General features: G+C 40.4%; 3 protein-coding genes across 4 annotated transcripts; 2 read left to right on the top strand and 1 right to left on the bottom strand.

The window, feature by feature from the left end:
- The first annotated feature begins 98 nt into the window (after positions 1 to 98).
- Positions 99 to 5,858, top strand: smpd1 (sphingomyelin phosphodiesterase 1). Its single transcript, XM_026370284.1, has 8 exons — positions 99 to 642; positions 1,638 to 1,958; positions 2,038 to 2,318; positions 2,631 to 2,804; positions 3,331 to 3,502; positions 3,842 to 3,918; positions 4,345 to 4,490; positions 4,573 to 5,858. The coding sequence occupies exons 1-8, from the start codon at positions 424 to 426 to the stop codon at positions 4,971 to 4,973; spliced, it is 1,791 nt and encodes a 596-aa protein (XP_026226069.1). The 5' UTR covers positions 99 to 423; the 3' UTR covers positions 4,974 to 5,858.
- Positions 5,859 to 5,898: 40 nt separating this feature from the next.
- Positions 5,899 to 16,105, bottom strand: tpte (transmembrane phosphatase with tensin homology). Of its 2 annotated transcripts, none has more exons than XM_026370286.1 (19): positions 15,856 to 16,105; positions 11,189 to 11,279; positions 10,955 to 11,035; positions 10,810 to 10,857; positions 10,542 to 10,703; positions 9,991 to 10,110; positions 9,567 to 9,666; positions 9,375 to 9,438; positions 9,195 to 9,259; positions 8,979 to 9,039; positions 8,812 to 8,893; positions 8,469 to 8,557; positions 8,248 to 8,309; positions 8,079 to 8,159; positions 7,305 to 7,410; positions 7,116 to 7,213; positions 6,937 to 7,032; positions 6,752 to 6,822; positions 5,899 to 6,657 (listed from the first exon to the last, which is right to left on the bottom strand). In XM_026370286.1, the coding sequence occupies exons 2-19, from the start codon at positions 11,233 to 11,235 to the stop codon at positions 6,555 to 6,557; spliced, it is 1,536 nt and encodes a 511-aa protein (XP_026226071.1). In that variant the 5' UTR covers positions 11,236 to 11,279; positions 15,856 to 16,105; the 3' UTR covers positions 5,899 to 6,554. The 2 variants fall into 2 exon arrangements, with proteins under 2 accessions (XP_026226071.1, XP_026226070.1); XM_026370285.1 differs by lacking the exon at positions 15,856 to 16,105 and adding an exon at positions 11,662 to 11,818.
- Positions 12,377 to 15,849, top strand: si:ch211-287a12.9 (fibrinogen-like protein 1). The gene is made up of 9 exons (XM_026370287.1): positions 12,377 to 12,999; positions 13,073 to 13,168; positions 13,442 to 13,706; positions 13,793 to 13,952; positions 14,036 to 14,133; positions 14,280 to 14,368; positions 14,451 to 14,576; positions 14,665 to 14,729; positions 14,894 to 15,849. The coding sequence occupies exons 2-9, from the start codon at positions 13,073 to 13,075 to the stop codon at positions 15,072 to 15,074; spliced, it is 1,080 nt and encodes a 359-aa protein (XP_026226072.1). The 5' UTR covers positions 12,377 to 12,999; the 3' UTR covers positions 15,075 to 15,849.
- Positions 16,106 to 16,184: the final 79 nt, after the last annotated feature.

Below are 16,184 nucleotides of genomic sequence, written 5' to 3'. Positions count from 1 at the left end.
GGAACGCAGATCTCGGCAGGCAGGCGGAACTCGGCATAACACCGGACCTCCCTCCGTCAGCTGCAGCTCGTCCTGTCCCCGTTTGCTCAGAAGAAATGAAAAACAAAAACTTTGCCACGTGATGAGTCAGCTGACAAGACAGAGAGCCCGGAGGGAGCAGCTGAGCCACTCGCAGGGCTGCTCGACCCCGTTTCCAGTAAACCTTCACCCGGGGAACACGACGACGACCCTGCGGTCAGCGCTTTGCGGTCGGTACAGAGGCAGAGGAGGAGCTAGCTAGCTGGTTAGCTAGCAGGCTTTTGCCGGCGCGTCCCTCATTCACACCTCTGATGTTACTTCCTTGACGCCGCTCGCTTCTTGTTTCTGGTTTTGTTTCGTCTTCGGCTCAGACTCGCTGTCAACAGGACGCCAGCCGTCCGGACCATGGCTCCCCAAACGCGGCTGCTCTCTCTGGGGCTGATAAGCTGCGCTCTGGCGTCGGTGCTGCCGCCGTTCGGATCCTCTCACCCGGCACCGACCTCGGGGCAGCACGGGGTGGTGTTCATGGAGCAGTTCATCCACCCACAAGTGAAATTTAACTGGAGAAATATCACCTGCCCAGTGTGTAAGGCTGTCTTCGCCATCCTGGACGTCGCCTTGCTGGTAAGGTTTAAAAAAAAAAAACATAAAGTGGATGTGGGTTAACCTTTAACCTCGTGTAGGGACTGAGAATAGCACCTTTAAAATGTCAATTTCATATGATTCATGTATGAAAAGCTACAACTAGTAAAATCTGTGTATGTCTTGTTGGAGACTGCAGGTTGTTGATTAAGTCTAGATCATCTAAAAGCAGTTTAATCCAACACATCCTAGTTTCATCATGTGTATGTAGTTGATTTTGTGTTACAGCTGTAAAAGAGGTGTTGATTTTACTTACAGTCAGACTGAAGGCTGCGCTTGTGCTGGTGTTGGTCTGTATTTGATCAGAGATGTGTTCACAGTATCACACCACAAACTACAGCATCCAAAATAAACTCAATCCAGCAGCCACATAAGATCAAGACAAACGTCAATATTACCTTAAGATAAAACAAGATATACAAAGGGTAACTTTTTTTGTACATCATTTAGTGGTTTCCTTCTTTCGTTTTATTCTTTAAACTCGTTAAATCGTGGTTGGACAGCACCCCGTTAAAGGTCTGTGACCTATTACAAGTTGTGTTGATTACGATTCTGATATGATTACACGTTGGTAAGTCAATAATGAGAGTCATTCAGATCTTATTACAACACACGTTTGATAAGTTAACACCGATTCTATTGTAATTGTGACTACTGTTCTATGTGGTTACTCAGGTTGGGAAGCAAATACTGCATGTGACTCTAACATCCTCATGAGGAGAAGGCATACTTCTTGTTCTGTCCCTTTAAATACTTCTCTTTTTATATCTCCCTATGTTTTAGCTGATTTAGCACAAAACATGCTTGTGACATCTAGATCTTATGATGCCTTGTTTGTTGTTTGTTTGTTGTTTAGAGTCAATAAATGCAGCTGTTGACCTCCAAAACGACATTCGACATTCAGTCAGTCAAATGACAAATTTTATTTATCACGCTGCTTCTTTGGTCCTGTGCTGTCTTTCTGTTGCCTCTCCTAGAGTGATGCAAATGAAGAGCGAGTGGCACATGCAGTAGGTGAGGCATGCATCCGTCTCCATCTGGCTGAGGAGCAGGTGTGTCGAGAAATAACAGAACTGTTCAGGAGTGACTTCATCCGGGTCCTGCAGGAGTCCCTGCTGTGGCCCAGTGAAGCGTGTGGCCTGCTGGTGGGCCCTTCCTGTGGCAAATTTGACATCTATGCCCCCTGGAACATCACTTTGCCAAAAGTTCCTAAACCCCCTGTTATACCACCCTCTCCACCCACACCTAGTTCGCCAAAGAGCAGGGTCTTGTTTCTTACGGACATCCACTGGGACCAGGTGAGTGTGGGCTAGTCAAATCAGAACTTAAATAATTGGCGTAAGACTTTATTTTAAAATCAGTCATATCTACTGACAGGAGTATGAACCTGGCAGTGCCGTAGATTGCAAGGAACCACTGTGTTGTCGTAACAGCTCAGGTTCTCCCAGCTGGAAGAAGAGAAAAGCTGGGTACTGGGGAACCTATGGAAAGTGTGACCTTCCTCTACGGACGGTGGAGAACGTCTTAGAAAATGTTGCCAGATTTGGACCTTGGGACTGGGTCTATTGGACTGGAGACATACCGGCACACAACGTTTGGTCTCAGACCAGGAAACAACAGCTTTCAGAGCTTTCAGTTGTCTCCAGGCTCATCCATAAGTAATTCTTCTTTTGGATTTACATTGATAAGATATTTACCCTTTGACTCGTAACAGTAAATGTTTAGTCTATCTACTACTGCACATTATTTTGTTAGTAATTACTTATCTGTCTATGGTTTTAACTAGAATAACACACAGTTTTCAACCATGTTGCTGGTACTTGGAATACAGTTGCATTTCAAAATCCCCTTGTATTCTGAAAACCTGTTAGTCAGGATGCTTTTCTCATGCTATTACGTTTGTCATGTGTTATTTAGAATTGATCTACGCTGTTACTAACTCTCACCTCTTCATTCTAACTTCTGTGCAGATACCTGGGACCTAATGTGACAGTTTATCCTGCTATAGGGAACCACGAGAGCACACCAGTGAACAGCTTCCCACCACCCTTTATTCGTGGCAATAGGTCCTCTGCCTGGCTCTATGATAAGATGGCAGATGAATGGGCAGTATGGTTACCAGAGCAGGCCTTGAAGACTCTGAGGTTCTTATATTCATGTTTTTATTAATGTCTGTTGACATTGTGATGCAGGTCATGCCACCCTCTAGATAAGACATGATGTAAGTACTTCTTAGAGTACAGAGGGACATCAAGCAGACGCCCACCACTGTGTAAACTCATACACCAGTTACCAGGAAGAGCTGCTTAGTGGAATGACCATTCTGCTGTTAATATAGTCATGATAATCAAAATGTGTTCAAATTTGTTTTAAATGCGTCCTAATAACAAATTGAACTGAAATATTTCTATATACATAACAGTTTTTTATATAACAGACTCATCGTTCAGAAACAAATAATTCTAAATTATCTGGATTAGCAGTTTTAGCTGGAGTTAAACATGCAGTAACATAACTGGAACCAGGGATTGGAAGTTAGAAGACATTAAGTGGAAATGGAGAGAATACCAAAAGGGGCAGTCCACATAAGGTCAATATAGAAGGTGTAGTGTAGTATTTTGGTCAGTGCCACCAGACCTGAATTTTACTGTCTGACTGGTGTAATTACAGGTATGGAGGATTCTACACCGTCGAGGTTCAGCCTGGTCTACGAGTAGTCTCTCTCAACATGAACTTTTGTGCCAAAGAAAACTTCTGGCTGATGGTGAACTCTACTGATCCTGCTAACCAGCTGCAGTGGCTGGTCCATATTCTCCAGGCCAGTGAGGACAAGGGAGAGAAAGTGAGTAAAGCAAAAAAGATAATAGAAAATGTTGGTTCAGTTTTGTTACTTAAAATTTGGAGGATCTGAAACAAAAGGTGCTACTGTATGTTCAGCATTGTTTAAAATATGTACAGAATTGTAACTTCAGCAAACACAAACTAATTGGCCGTGCTAAACCAATAATTTCAGGTACTGTACACCATAGCCACATGCTCTGTTGCTGATGCAGATAGTTACTCTATGGCTTTTTTATTTTACCACCTCTATTTGCTAGTACTGAACTTCAGATTGCAATAAAATATACTTTTTATTAGTGCAATAATCTTCAGTTTGGCATTATTTCCTCCTTTTACTCAGGTACACATCATTGGTCACATCCCACCTGGCTTGTGTCTTGGCAGCTGGAGCTGGAACTACTATCACATTGTCAACAGGTAGATACATTAATCATTTACACTTGAAGATGCAGAACCAGAACTTCAAGTTGTGACGTAAAAGTCAAAATTAAGACAGTTACAATAGTAGTACTGTATATCATTTTTAGCCTGTATATATGGTGTCGTCATTCTAGCAAGAACAAGAACTCTTGGATTAATATGCTGATGTCAAGATAATTTTAGTAAATTAAATGTGGTTAACATATTACCAGCAGTGTTTATTTCACTTCCTTGTTCTTTGCTTGGCTGCACTGGGTGTTGTTTGTGGTTTTGTGAGTCTGTATTAATTAATAAATATACAAATATGATTTTCTTTATTTCTATTTCAAAGTCAGTGTCCTACTGTCATTGAAGTTGCTTCAACTTAACAAAGTGAATGACAGATTCCCTTTTATTACTTTCTTTAACATCTTTTTTTTTCAGATATGAAAGTACAATTGCTGGACAGTTTTTTGGTCATACACACCTGGATGAGTTCCAAATGTTTTTTGATGAGGAGACCATGACCCGTCCGGTGGGGGTGGCATTCATTGCTCCTAGTATCACTACCTATGTAGATCTTAACCCAGGTGAGTCCATAAACCAGTTTGGGAAAATTCTAAACTTTTAGAAGTGACAGTTAAAAATCTTAATTGTTTTCCCTCTTTCTAGGATACCGTGTCTACTCTGTTGATGGGAACTACAAAGGCAGCTCACGTCTGGTGCTCGACCATGAAACCTACATCCTCAACCTCACAGAGGCAAACTCCAGCCCAGCACCAAACCCCAAGTGGTCACTGTTATACCGCGCCACTGAGGCCTATGGTCTTTCTAGTATGTTCCCCTCCAACTGCAATGGACTGATTCGGACCTTAATCAATGATGACAGAGTCTTCCAGAAGTTCTGGTACTTCAGATTTAAAGGACACGTGTCAGAGCCCTGCAGGGAGACCTGCAAAACTACAATTCTCTGCTTCCTGCGAAGTGGGCGGTATGATGAGTTGGAGCAGTGCGACCTCCTCAATGGTTTTGGAGGAAATTTGGCTCGAGCTGCTAGAAAAACTCTTTGCTGACCTGTGGAAGTTTTGCATAAATGGCTGGGATAAAAAGCAATATGACCAAATATGTAATTGAGCCAAAACAGTTAATTTGTCCTGTTGCTACAACAGGCCTTGAGTGTGAGTTTATCTGTTGCCATATTGCAAATCCTATTGTGTAATTATTGCCAAGTGTCCTGAAAGATGTTTTGTTTACTTGAAACACACAGAGGTTAAGTGGTTTGTCAAGATTTTGGCAGTCCTACTGTATTGGGTTCCATGTATCAGGGAAAATTATGTTTGTTTATAATGCTTATCTATCCTTAAAAAAAAAAATCTTTCAACTATTAAAGATTATCATCATAATCAAAATGACCGTTAATCTCTTTAGGGATTAGTTAGAAAATTTGATTACGTGTTCATCAGTTTTTCATCACACAGGATGTAGCAAATTTGCATTAAAACCGATAACTCGGTCATTTGCTGGGAATTGAATGTTGTCAAATATTTCATTAGGTCACATTATCGAATCTGCTGAATTAATAGATTTCAGCTGTTATTAGTTTAGAGCTGTGCTGACTTTAGCAACCCATATCATAACTCAGTGTGAACTGTGCTCCATTACAATTGTGAGGATTTAACTCTGTAAATTTTGATTTGCAGAACAATCTGCCTCAGCAAATAAGTGCTCCAAGCTCTTAGTGTTAGTATTTCTTACTGAGGTTTACTTCTGTCTGCACTTTAACTTTTTTAGGTTTATTAGAATACAAGTTTAATAGAACCAGAGTGTACAAAGCTTGGAAATGTTCAGATCTTGATGAATGTGTATTACGATTTAACCTGAGCATGTTAAGAAATGCAGCTTAAAAAATGAGCAATAATGTAGAGATTGTATAAATTATTAATAAAAGATTAAATTGCTGCCAGCTTATTTTGTTTGCTGTGAGTCAAGAGCGTTGAATACAAAATAAAAAGTTGTTTATTTTGTGCAATACATTGGTGAGTGACATGTACTGGTTTCACATCATAACAGTGTATTCACTGTCTAGTCTTCTTCAGAAGTAGCAAATCTCAAAAGTCATTAACAGATCACTAATTCCTTTAGTGTCCATATTCATATCAAAGTGTCCACTCTCCTTCTGCAATTGAGACTATAGCTCCAAGTGGAGCTGTGTGCAAACTTTTAGTTTCACACATCATCCTGTGTTCTGGTAAACGTTTCTGTGGTTTCCACTGTTTCCTCAGAGAGTACACCTCCATCTGATTCCCTTCACTAACCAACCACTAAATACATATATTTAGAAGTAGCTGCTCATGGTACATAAAAAAAAAAAAAAGTTATTTTCATATTGACTACTTCAGAAGTGAGTAGTAGTTCAGGGCAGAATAACTGGACATTAAAAAGGACAAATATATCTGTATCTTTCAGCATCAAAACTTCATCAGGTGCAAATGTTTTTAAAGGAGTTTCCATTCATAAAGACTAAATCACTGCAAGACATCACTAGTTATTTAATAATTAGTGTTGAATCTACCAAATTCTTCCCACCATCCATCATTAAATGTATCACTGTAACAATTCATGCATACCTCTTAATTGTTCTAGATGGCTTTTTATTATTGGTCTGAGAAGTACAAAGTGACAGCAAAGTCACTCTTGTAGAGGTCCCACGTTTTGGGTTTGTGTGGGTTGTCCAATTCCTCCCTGGGTAGAAAGAGCCTGTGGAGAGTGAAGGCATAGTTTATGGTTAGAAACTGAACAATTCAGAGTCACGAACTATAGCAATTAGTGAATCACAGCAACTGTAACATACTTATTATCCACTATGAAGGAAGTATTGAACCAGAAGTAGAACGGAACGTCTTCATATCCTTTTGGAAGTCCCTAAAGGAAATGATAAAAGCAAAATGGAAGGACAGTCAGGCTAAACGCAAGCTTTCCCTACATACAGTACAGTATGCAGTTTAAAGGGGCACAAGTATAAAGGGAAGTACTCACAGCACTGGAGTCAAACATGACCTTCACATCCCCTTCAACCACAGGCATATTCTCTAGGCTGATGAGTACAGCATTATTGCCCACGTCGGGAAATACCTCAAAAAGAAAGAAAAGAAATGAGGTTACCCTTCACTCATTCAATAAATGAATCAGTATGACCTGATGAGTGTGTCACTTACTTTGCAGTTCTGCTGTTCAGCACACACACAATGAAAAACCAGCTCTTTCTTCACAATTATCTTCACCTTTAAATCACTGCCATCACCTTTACCCACTCCTGGGTACACATAAAGACATGAAGAGACGTGTAAATGACAAAGCTGTTCTTTTATCTAATTGCAATACCCTGCTGGTTTGGTGAGTTTTACCTGCTATGGAGCTGATGCGGATGCTCTTGATCCTGAGGGCCTTAGGAGGTGGCAGCTGTCTGTTGAATGTGGTCTTCATAATCTCGTAGTACCCCACATACCGGCTCTGGTTCACATAGAATCACAAACAATCCATTCCAATCCTACACTGCAAAGACTAATGAATATATTCTATTCAACTTGTGCTAGTTTTCCTGACATAAATGTATGTTTGTCGAAAAATAAGATTTTCTTTTGGTAAAGATTTGTCCTTTTTTTCCACTGCTTTCATTTGCCCCTGTTTATTTTTTTAATAGTACCACTAGGAGGCGCCAGTATAAATTATTATAGATCTCCATGCAGTGGCTTCTAGTGTAGCCATGAAAGCTACAGTATTTAACATTTTCAAAATAATTTTTAGTACAAAAAATTCCAAAATCTGCCTCTATCTTAATCATCAAATTTTGTGATGAGATGCTGTTGACACCCACACTCACTCACACAGTCACAGAACAGCTCAGCAGCAGAGCAGAGATATTCACTTCTAAAGGATTTGGAGTATCTGCTAGATTAGTATGTTTTGCTGAAATCTCATTTATTGTATTTCAATAATAATACCCACATTTTTTGTATTTTGATAATAACCAAAGGGCTGTGCAGAGGGTATATATATATATATATATATATATATATATATATATGATAGGGCATATTGTAGCTTTAAACAGCCAGGATTTCTGTTACCTCTGTTAAAAACTAGTATTTAAACGTGACCCCTGTGTGGCTCATTGTTACCTGTGAGGGAGTCTCCACTCCCTGAAACTTAGTGCTCTGAGTCTTGTCTGTCCTCCTTTCACCAAAATAGTTAAGACTGTCCTGGTGGACAGACAGAAACTCATGTAAGGAAATGATCTGTTGCAAATTTAATAACACTTGAATAAATGTCAGCTTTAATCAACTGTACCTGTGCACTCTCGAACTGGTCACTGTCAATGAGCCAGGTGCAAACCATAGTACCTGTACGTCCTGTGGAAAAGAGATTATGCACTACTTTTGGTCAGCCAGAAGAGTAAACTAAGAATGAAAGTCACATATTGTCAGCTACAATACACCAACATGTTGTGTTCATCATGCTCAAATCATTCAGTAAATGATAATGAAACAAGCAGAGACTTCTGGCATCACCTTTCCCTCCTTTACAATGAATAGCGATGATGTTTGCAGGGTCAACAGCCATCCATTCCCTCACGCTCGCTGTGTATTTCAGCATGTCCCTGAGACAGATAGTTCAACACAATGATGAAGGCAGTGAAATAAGCTTGAAAAGTAATAATAGCAATATTAGTTTGTGACACACCTCGTTCCTGTACAGTATAAACAACTGTGCAAATGTGGTGGGGATTCATCATTCAATGATAGAGCAATAACACGGGATGATGCAGAGCAAATGCAAATTATAAAGTAAAGTGCTTCAAGCTAAAGGAGAGAAAAACAAAAAGGCCACACCACAACAGAAAACATTACTCACTCCAAAGACGGAACGTTGTGGTCATCAATAAACACCCGTTCAACTCTGTAGTGGAAGAACTTGGGGTCGTAACCTTTTTCACCTGGCGACAAACACATGATAGTGACATGGTTTGTGTTGTTCTAGATAAAATCCAGTACATGTGACAAGAGGAGGTGCCCACTTACTGCACAGGTTGTAAACTTTATAGTGGCCTTCGTGTTTAGTGTCCAGGAACCTCGCCACCTCCTGAACAGAAAGACAGGAGCGGTTGGTTAAAGCCTGTAGATGTGTGTGTATATTGCTTCAGGGCTGCCTGTAAATTCTTTTAGTTGTCATTTGTGTGTGTAATTACTTCAAATGCCAGGAGGTGAATTCAATGAATTGTTTAATGTTTGACGCACCTTAATTGGATTCCTGTAGAAGGACTGCTTCCCATAGGAGGGGAAAGACATGGCGATAACACGGTCTAGAGAAGTGGGTAAAGATTCAAACTGTGTTGAATGTTGTTTCTTGATAATTTAATGTAGATGTATTGTTGTACACTTGAGTGTACAGTGTTTCATGCACCTCATGGCACCTACCTGTGACATAGGTGAGATCAAGGTCAAATCCATCCTTCTGATAACGGCGCTTGTTCTCAGAAACCTGAGAAAATGTAAGTTAATGGTCAGGATGTAGCATCTTCTCTCCTTATCCATCCCAAATTATACATAGTATACACAGCAATCCTCCTGGAGGTGCTAATGAACATCAGGTAATGTTAATGATCTTACCATCCTCCTGGTGACTTTCTCCAACTCTTTCTTCTGAGCTGCCAGTCTGAAAACCCTCACAAGGATTATTATCCTCAAGCCACGAAGGAATGTCACCACCCTGATTAAGACCAACAACAATTTTAACATCCCAACACCACAGAGCGTTATAATATAGTCTCAAGATGGCTTATGAATGAAAAATAACAACAACCCAGTAAAGCTATAACAAGCAAATGTTATTCCCTAAATCCTTTTTCAGTAAAAAGAGCTCTTTTACAGGGAAATACATCTTTTTAATAAGTGTTTTTTAATGACCTAGGGTGTTATTAGGCACGATCTCTACTGAGCAACACAATTTTTTTTTTACTAATAACTTAGACCTACAGTGTACATTATTATCTGGACATGTCCACTTTTTTGAAATGCAGAGCAAAGGAGGTACCTGGGGATGAGACTAGCTCCTGATAGGTCAGTGAAGGTGTAGACGATGGTGACTACCAGCGTGACGACTACCACACAGGCATCTATGATGTTCAGCTTGGAGCTGAAGTATACGTGGAACCTAAAAGGTGGCAAAAGAAAGTTAAAGACAACATGAAACAGTAAACACGGTACCAAGGGACTGGACTGTGCCACCAGTGCTAGTACTCAAGAGTTACCACATTTCCCAATGCTACACATTTCCTGTCCACCTTCCTCTTCAAAATTTCCTGTTTAACAATCACAGTTGGTTTCTGCTGACACAGGACTCTGAGAATGTTCACATCACTGCGAAACATTTCTTGTTATTACATTTAAAAGTAAGCAATTGTGCAATGATAACTGTAGACTCAACAATATTTTACAGTAACACCAGGAACTAGCGTCCAAATGAATGCAGACATCACACAAATTAGACAAATCTACATGACTTCTTACAGGTTATTACTTCTAAGGATCAGTGAAACGACACTTCTGTACAGCTGCACGCGAGGCCCTTTCTTTCTCACTCACCCCTCCACATAGACCCGCAGGAGAACGTCAAAGAGAAAGAAGAAGGAGATGGTGAGGGACACGGCCTCTAAGGCTTCTCCAACTTCTCTGCTTTTGTCAGGCAGGGAAAAGTCCACAATCACCAGCACAATGTCCACTATGATCAGGATCACTCCAAATATACTGGAGGAAAAGGAAGAGCACATGATCATCGGCATCAAACGCTACTTGGAAAAAAGAGCCAATCATTATGCTAGATGATCCAAATCCTCTTCATAAGCAGACTCACCGAAATCCAAAGGACATGACAAAAGGTGTGATCTTCTTCCGGATATTGCTACAAAAGAGGATAATAGTAATGGTACAGTTAAATGTACTTCTCCATAAAGGGGCTGTATAGAAAAGAGCCTGCAGTCCAAACTGTCCAAACTTACTGATACATGGTGTCTGGTACCATAGACTCATCCTTTCCATCATCAATCTCCACTTTAGCATCCTCCATCTTTGCAATGTTTCTATAGTACATAACATAGACAAGACTATAGTGTTGCACAGCATCATGCACAATGTACAACCACAGTTAGAGTCCAGTAAAATATCACATAAAAACCCCACACACACTAAATAAAGATAAACTAATCTTTCCATATCAAAATGAGTTTTCTCACCCATTTACACCTGCGTCCGACCCTGGACTGAAATGGACAGAGGACATGATTTGCGTGTCTTCCCTGTTGTTTTCTTCTGAACGTGTGATCTCTGGATTTGGACACAAACATTAGATTACAATTCTATTGCTAAGCATTGCTGCATGGTTACAATGTGGAGGAAAAAAAAAAAGTGGACATAAAGTGTGTGTCCTTTCCAACACACTGGGCTGTCTCAACACACTTTACTGGTTAAACTTTGTAACCAGCAACCAGGAATCATTAAGTGCTGCTTCCTAAAACTGCACAGAACCCAGTGTTGAATGAATTCAAGACGCAGCGTGCACGAAAAAAAACAAACAAACCATCACTGTTACGCACAGAAAGCGAAGTATCCAGGATTCACCATCACGTTACCTGTTGTAAAAACATGAGCGATTTAACAACACGAGTCCCCCGCTTTTTCAGCTCCTCTGCAGCTTCCCTCTCCTTACCTGAGGTGTTTGTTTGTTTGTTTTTTTATCCCGTCGATACTAAATCAGGCCCCAACTAGATGAACTGCAGCCGCCTGCGCACGGTTTCCACAGCCATTCGTGAAATCACACAGACAGCTCGTCTTGTGACTTCTTGTGAAGACAAAGGAAGACGGTTCAAAGGTTAACTGGGTAGATTTTTTTTCCTATCCATCCACTAACGTTGCTCCTCATCGTTTTTTGCAAACGTAGCGGTTTCGGACTTCCTGGACTTCAGCTTAAAAAAAAAAAAAAAGCGCACAGCCCATTTTTTCCTCGCTATTCCTCACTCATCCTTCCTCCACAGCCCACTTTCACACCGACACTGACTGAGTGATCCTAGACGACCATGAGCCTCCTCTGCAGAGCTCTTTAAACCAGGCTTTACTTTGAAACTAGGCCGTGCCATCTCCCTCCTCTCTCCAACATCTGGGTTTCATTCAGTGCGCGTTCCCAAACGCCAGATCCACAGTAGCCATAGCTGCAGAGTAGGACACAAACACTGACTTCATGTTGAGGAAACTGGCTCATAATCTCGAATCCTCTCAATTAAAGTTGGCATAAACATAAAACAAACAGCGCAAACTCGAGGAGTGCAGATTCATATGACAGCAGTAAAGCGTTTTTGTGTTGCAAGTTTCTTTTAAAAACATTCTTCAAAAACAAAAGCATGAGCTACAACTAAAAAAAAATAGAAAACAAAACATGAAACCAGCTTAAACGGGTTCATAAAAATAGATACAAAAGGAGAATATATAATATTTATATATATAGAATATATAAAAAAAGCAGCATTATTGCAGTTTAGTGCAATACCCCAAAAGTAACACAAGTGGGCGCTCTTCTACACCACACCTCTCTAATGAATTTTAATTGGTTCTGATTTTCTGATTTCTCAGTTTTAAATCAATGTGGATTAAATACTTTGGTGTCTTTTCACAAGAGTAATCTAATAATTTCTTGGTTCCAGCCTCACTCTCTTGCTTCGCTGCTGATCATATTAACTATTAACTGTTTGTTTTCTCATCATAGACCTTAGAGACAGTACTCATACGGGTCTCTAAATAAATGTATTTTTTATTATTATTACTTCTGGTATGTAAGGAATGAAGTTCTCTCAACATGTTCTGTCCACGAGGCCTAGCAGAACAGGTCTGGGATCAGCAACTCAGTTCAGCGTTTGGCAACGCTAGGTCAGGTCTGGATCCTCTAATGTGGACCATGACCATAACTGGCCCAGCCTATAAATAATACTGACACATTTTAGAGGAGAAGAACACCGGACCTGGAGAAAACAAGGGGAAGCATTGTGAAATCAAGGTAAGCTTGTTCAAGCTTTACCATTATCCAGTTTGTCTTTGATCTTAAATATTTATTGCATTTTTAACTTCAGATGGATGTTTCAGCAAGGAGCCTCTTCCTAAAAGTCATGCCAGTGTTGCTGTTGTTGGCTCTGGTGATCTCCATGGCCTCTTCCACACAGCCGTCAGTAAGTATTTGATCGTATTCTTTAAGAGCTGCAGGGCATGTTTATCCCTTTGTCTTTGTGTTGACATTTGAAAATTGAGAATGTACAGTTCAGAAAGTGGGCTATAAAAGAACTGCCAGTCCTCGAAACCCTCGAGGATTATGCTGTTTAATAGATCTCTGCAATCGTGGACCTGTCAGTTTGCTGGTTCCTTCTGTGGAAACCAGAGCGCTGTGTATTAAAACAAAGGTATAGATGTCATGGATAACTTGAAACTGGTTCTCCTCCTTCAAGGCAACAGACTCATGCGGGCCAGAGCTTGCAACTATCAAGCGCAACATAAGGACACTGGAAAAAAAACTCTTGAGTGGAAAATGGCAGGTTGAGCACCTGCAGAGGCACAAATATTTCCGTCCATTTCAAACTGCGGTGTCTAAAACCAAACCTGAAACTGACACAGCTCCTGGTGTAAATCACAACAGCAGTGGGACATCAAACACAGACATGACACTGATGAAACAACTTCCACCCGCAGGCAGTTTAATTGTCCATGACAAAGGTAGGAAAAACCAACATTACTGTAAATAATAATTATGCAACATAAAGTAAAATGTTAATCATTAGTCTTTCATGCTATCTTTCAAGACTGTTCTGAGCTGTTTGACAGACTGAAACCACCAAGTGGTTTTTACCGCATCCGACCCAAATTACACCAGGACCCGCTTTTGGTCTACTGTGACATGGAGGACGGAGGAGGCTGGACAGTGTTTCAGAGACGCCGGCACGGAAAAGTTGACTTCAACAGGTATTTAAGCACAGGAATAGGTGCTGGTATAGAGCCTACATACAGTAGCTGTTTCACCAGTTAAAATGACGGTCTTCATTTAGAGACTGGGTGGACTACAGAGACGGCTTTGGTGACTTCAAACTGTGGAACGACGAGTTTTGGTTGGGGAATGAGCACATTTATTCCCTGCTCTCAGAAGGTCAGCAATTACTAAAAACCCAACTCAATGACATATAAATTCCTGTTTCATGTATATGTCCTGTATTGTATTAAGTATTATGAAATAGTCTTCTGTCTGCTAGGTTTCTTATTTCTCATTATCTTCTGTATTTCTTTGCCCTAAAGATAAGAATCTGGTGAAGATAGATCTAATGGACTGGGATGGACAGAGAAGTTTTGCATTTTATAACAACTTCCGGATCACTAATGAGGCCGTAAGAATAACAATTTTATGGTCCCGTCTTTTTGTTATGAGGAGTTAGTCCGTTTTAAACAAACATTATTTGCCCATTTTAGGATAAGTATCGTCTCCAGTATGGGCAGTACAGTGGGAAAGCTGGAGATGCTCTGACCGGTGGTTCCGGGATGGTGGAGCAGTGGTCCGCCTGCCTCAGTGGCATGCAGTTCAGCACCAGAGATCAGGTCAGTCATCTATTCCTGTTCTGCTAAAACTAAGAGTAAGGTTAATGTGCAGATGATGACTGTGGCAACACTGGTTTGATGCTGACAGGACAATGACCGCTACCTTCATGGCAGCTGTGCTGAGGAGAATAAGGCCGGATGGTGGTTCAACAGGTGAGAGCTTTCAAATTATTGCCAGCGTTTTATTTCCTTCTGTTGAATTGTTACAAACATTAAATCACGCAAACTGTTTTCTTTTACATTTTCTGAGTTTCTGTCAGTTTTTGTAAGAAAATACTTTTGTTTATATTCCAACTTTGACATCTTTATGTTTGCAGATGTCATGCTGCCAACCTGAATGGGAAGTTCTACCGCAATGGGAAGTACAAGGGCCAGTATGACAATGGTGTGGTGTGGGGGACCTGGAAAGGCCTTTGGTATTCCCTTAGACACACCACCATGAAGGTGCGCCCACAGTTTTTTTTGGATGACATAGGCAGTGGAGGAGGTGGGGAATGAGGACGAAGACTGACTGCCATGTTTCAAGTGCTTCATTATTTGAAAGTATTATCAGAAGTCAGAAGTCTATAAAACATAAAAATGTTAAGTGTAAAGTGTACGACATTACTCAAATAATAAAACAAGCAGCATCTCAACAACGTCTTGTCTAATTTTTACTACTAAGATAACAGTAACTTGAGCACTTTGCAGAAACCCTTTAAGTATTGTGACACTGCTTACATCACACATTAAAATGAAACGGCCCTTAAACGTTTTATAAGATTATAAGAGTGTTTCTTATTATAGTGAGAATATTCAGTGATGTAAAGAAATAGGACTCTAATCTTTCTCCTGTAGGGTTACACAATATCTTATATTCTTCCATCAATACCTGAGGATTTCTGAGGATAAAATATAATGTGGACAATAATTGTAGGATGTCCAAAATGAAAAATATTTCATTCATACATGTATTCTTGTGCTGCTTTTATGATCAGTCAGTGACAGTGCCGCTATATCTATTTATATTTGTCTTAATTCCTTAATTCAGAAAAGGGAAAACCACAAACACATACATATAAACAACTCTGATTCTTGAGGTATGGGACACTTCTAAGCAGATAGAAAAACAAAGAACCAGATCTCCAGCAGCAAAACTTATATTAATAATATTAAAACACATGAATCGTATTAGTGGTGCCGTGTTTTACACCTGGATATAGACTGAGTACAGTGATTCACTGTCGGACCTGGTTATGTAGTTTCAGAAATAACTTTACGCGTGGATTTAGTGCGTTACCGTCTTTGTGGCTCCAGTGCGAGCTGATTGAGGCACAACTTGGAGCTACAGGTCCGAAACTCTGTCCATTCGTGCGTCAGTATGTCTGAAAGACACTCCAGAGGCATCGTCAGCGCCAGAAAGGTTGAATCTGTTGAGCTTTGCAACATATAGTTCAGTATATTTGGAATTAAAGTCCGCAGGAAACGGTGGCGGCTCGGACTCCATTGTGGCACCTCTCATCTCCACCTCTGCGTCTCCTGCCAATATGGCAGCATAAACAAAACGAGTCACCTGACGCCCGGAGCTCTGTTCGTAGACTTGAGTTCAACAGGTTATACACACAAAGG

The sequence above is a fragment of the Anabas testudineus genome, chromosome 14, assembly GCF_900324465.2.
Source record: "Anabas testudineus chromosome 14, fAnaTes1.2, whole genome shotgun sequence".
Lineage (NCBI taxonomy): Eukaryota > Metazoa > Chordata > Actinopteri > Anabantiformes > Anabantidae > Anabas > Anabas testudineus.
Note: the sequence above shows the minus strand (reverse complement) of the source record. Positions and strands in the feature narration are given on the sequence as shown.

Coding starts and splice junctions, on each gene's coding strand:
- si:ch211-287a12.9 (XM_026370287.1), top strand. CDS start 13,073: ATGGATGTTTCAGCAAGGAGCCTCTTCCTAAAAGTCATGCCAGTGTTG. Junction 13,707..13,792: donor TTTAATTGTCCATGACAAAG/GTAGGAAAAACC, acceptor CTATCTTTCAAG/ACTGTTCTGAGCTGTTTGAC. Junction 14,730..14,893: donor GCCGGATGGTGGTTCAACAG/GTGAGAGCTTTC, acceptor TTATGTTTGCAG/ATGTCATGCTGCCAACCTGA.
- tpte (XM_026370286.1), bottom strand. CDS start 11,235: ATGTCCTCTGTCCATTTCAGTCCAGGGTCGGACGCAGGTGTAAATGG. Junction 9,667..9,990: donor GGAGCTAGTCTCATCCCCAG/GTACCTCCTTTG, acceptor GGTCTTAATCAG/GGTGGTGACATTCCTTCGTG. Junction 8,160..8,247: donor ACCAGTTCGAGAGTGCACAG/GTACAGTTGATT, acceptor TCTGTCCACCAG/GACAGTCTTAACTATTTTGG.
- smpd1 (XM_026370284.1), top strand. CDS start 424: ATGGCTCCCCAAACGCGGCTGCTCTCTCTGGGGCTGATAAGCTGCGCT. Junction 643..1,637: donor TCCTGGACGTCGCCTTGCTG/GTAAGGTTTAAA, acceptor TGCCTCTCCTAG/AGTGATGCAAATGAAGAGCG. Junction 2,319..2,630: donor GTCTCCAGGCTCATCCATAA/GTAATTCTTCTT, acceptor ACTTCTGTGCAG/ATACCTGGGACCTAATGTGA.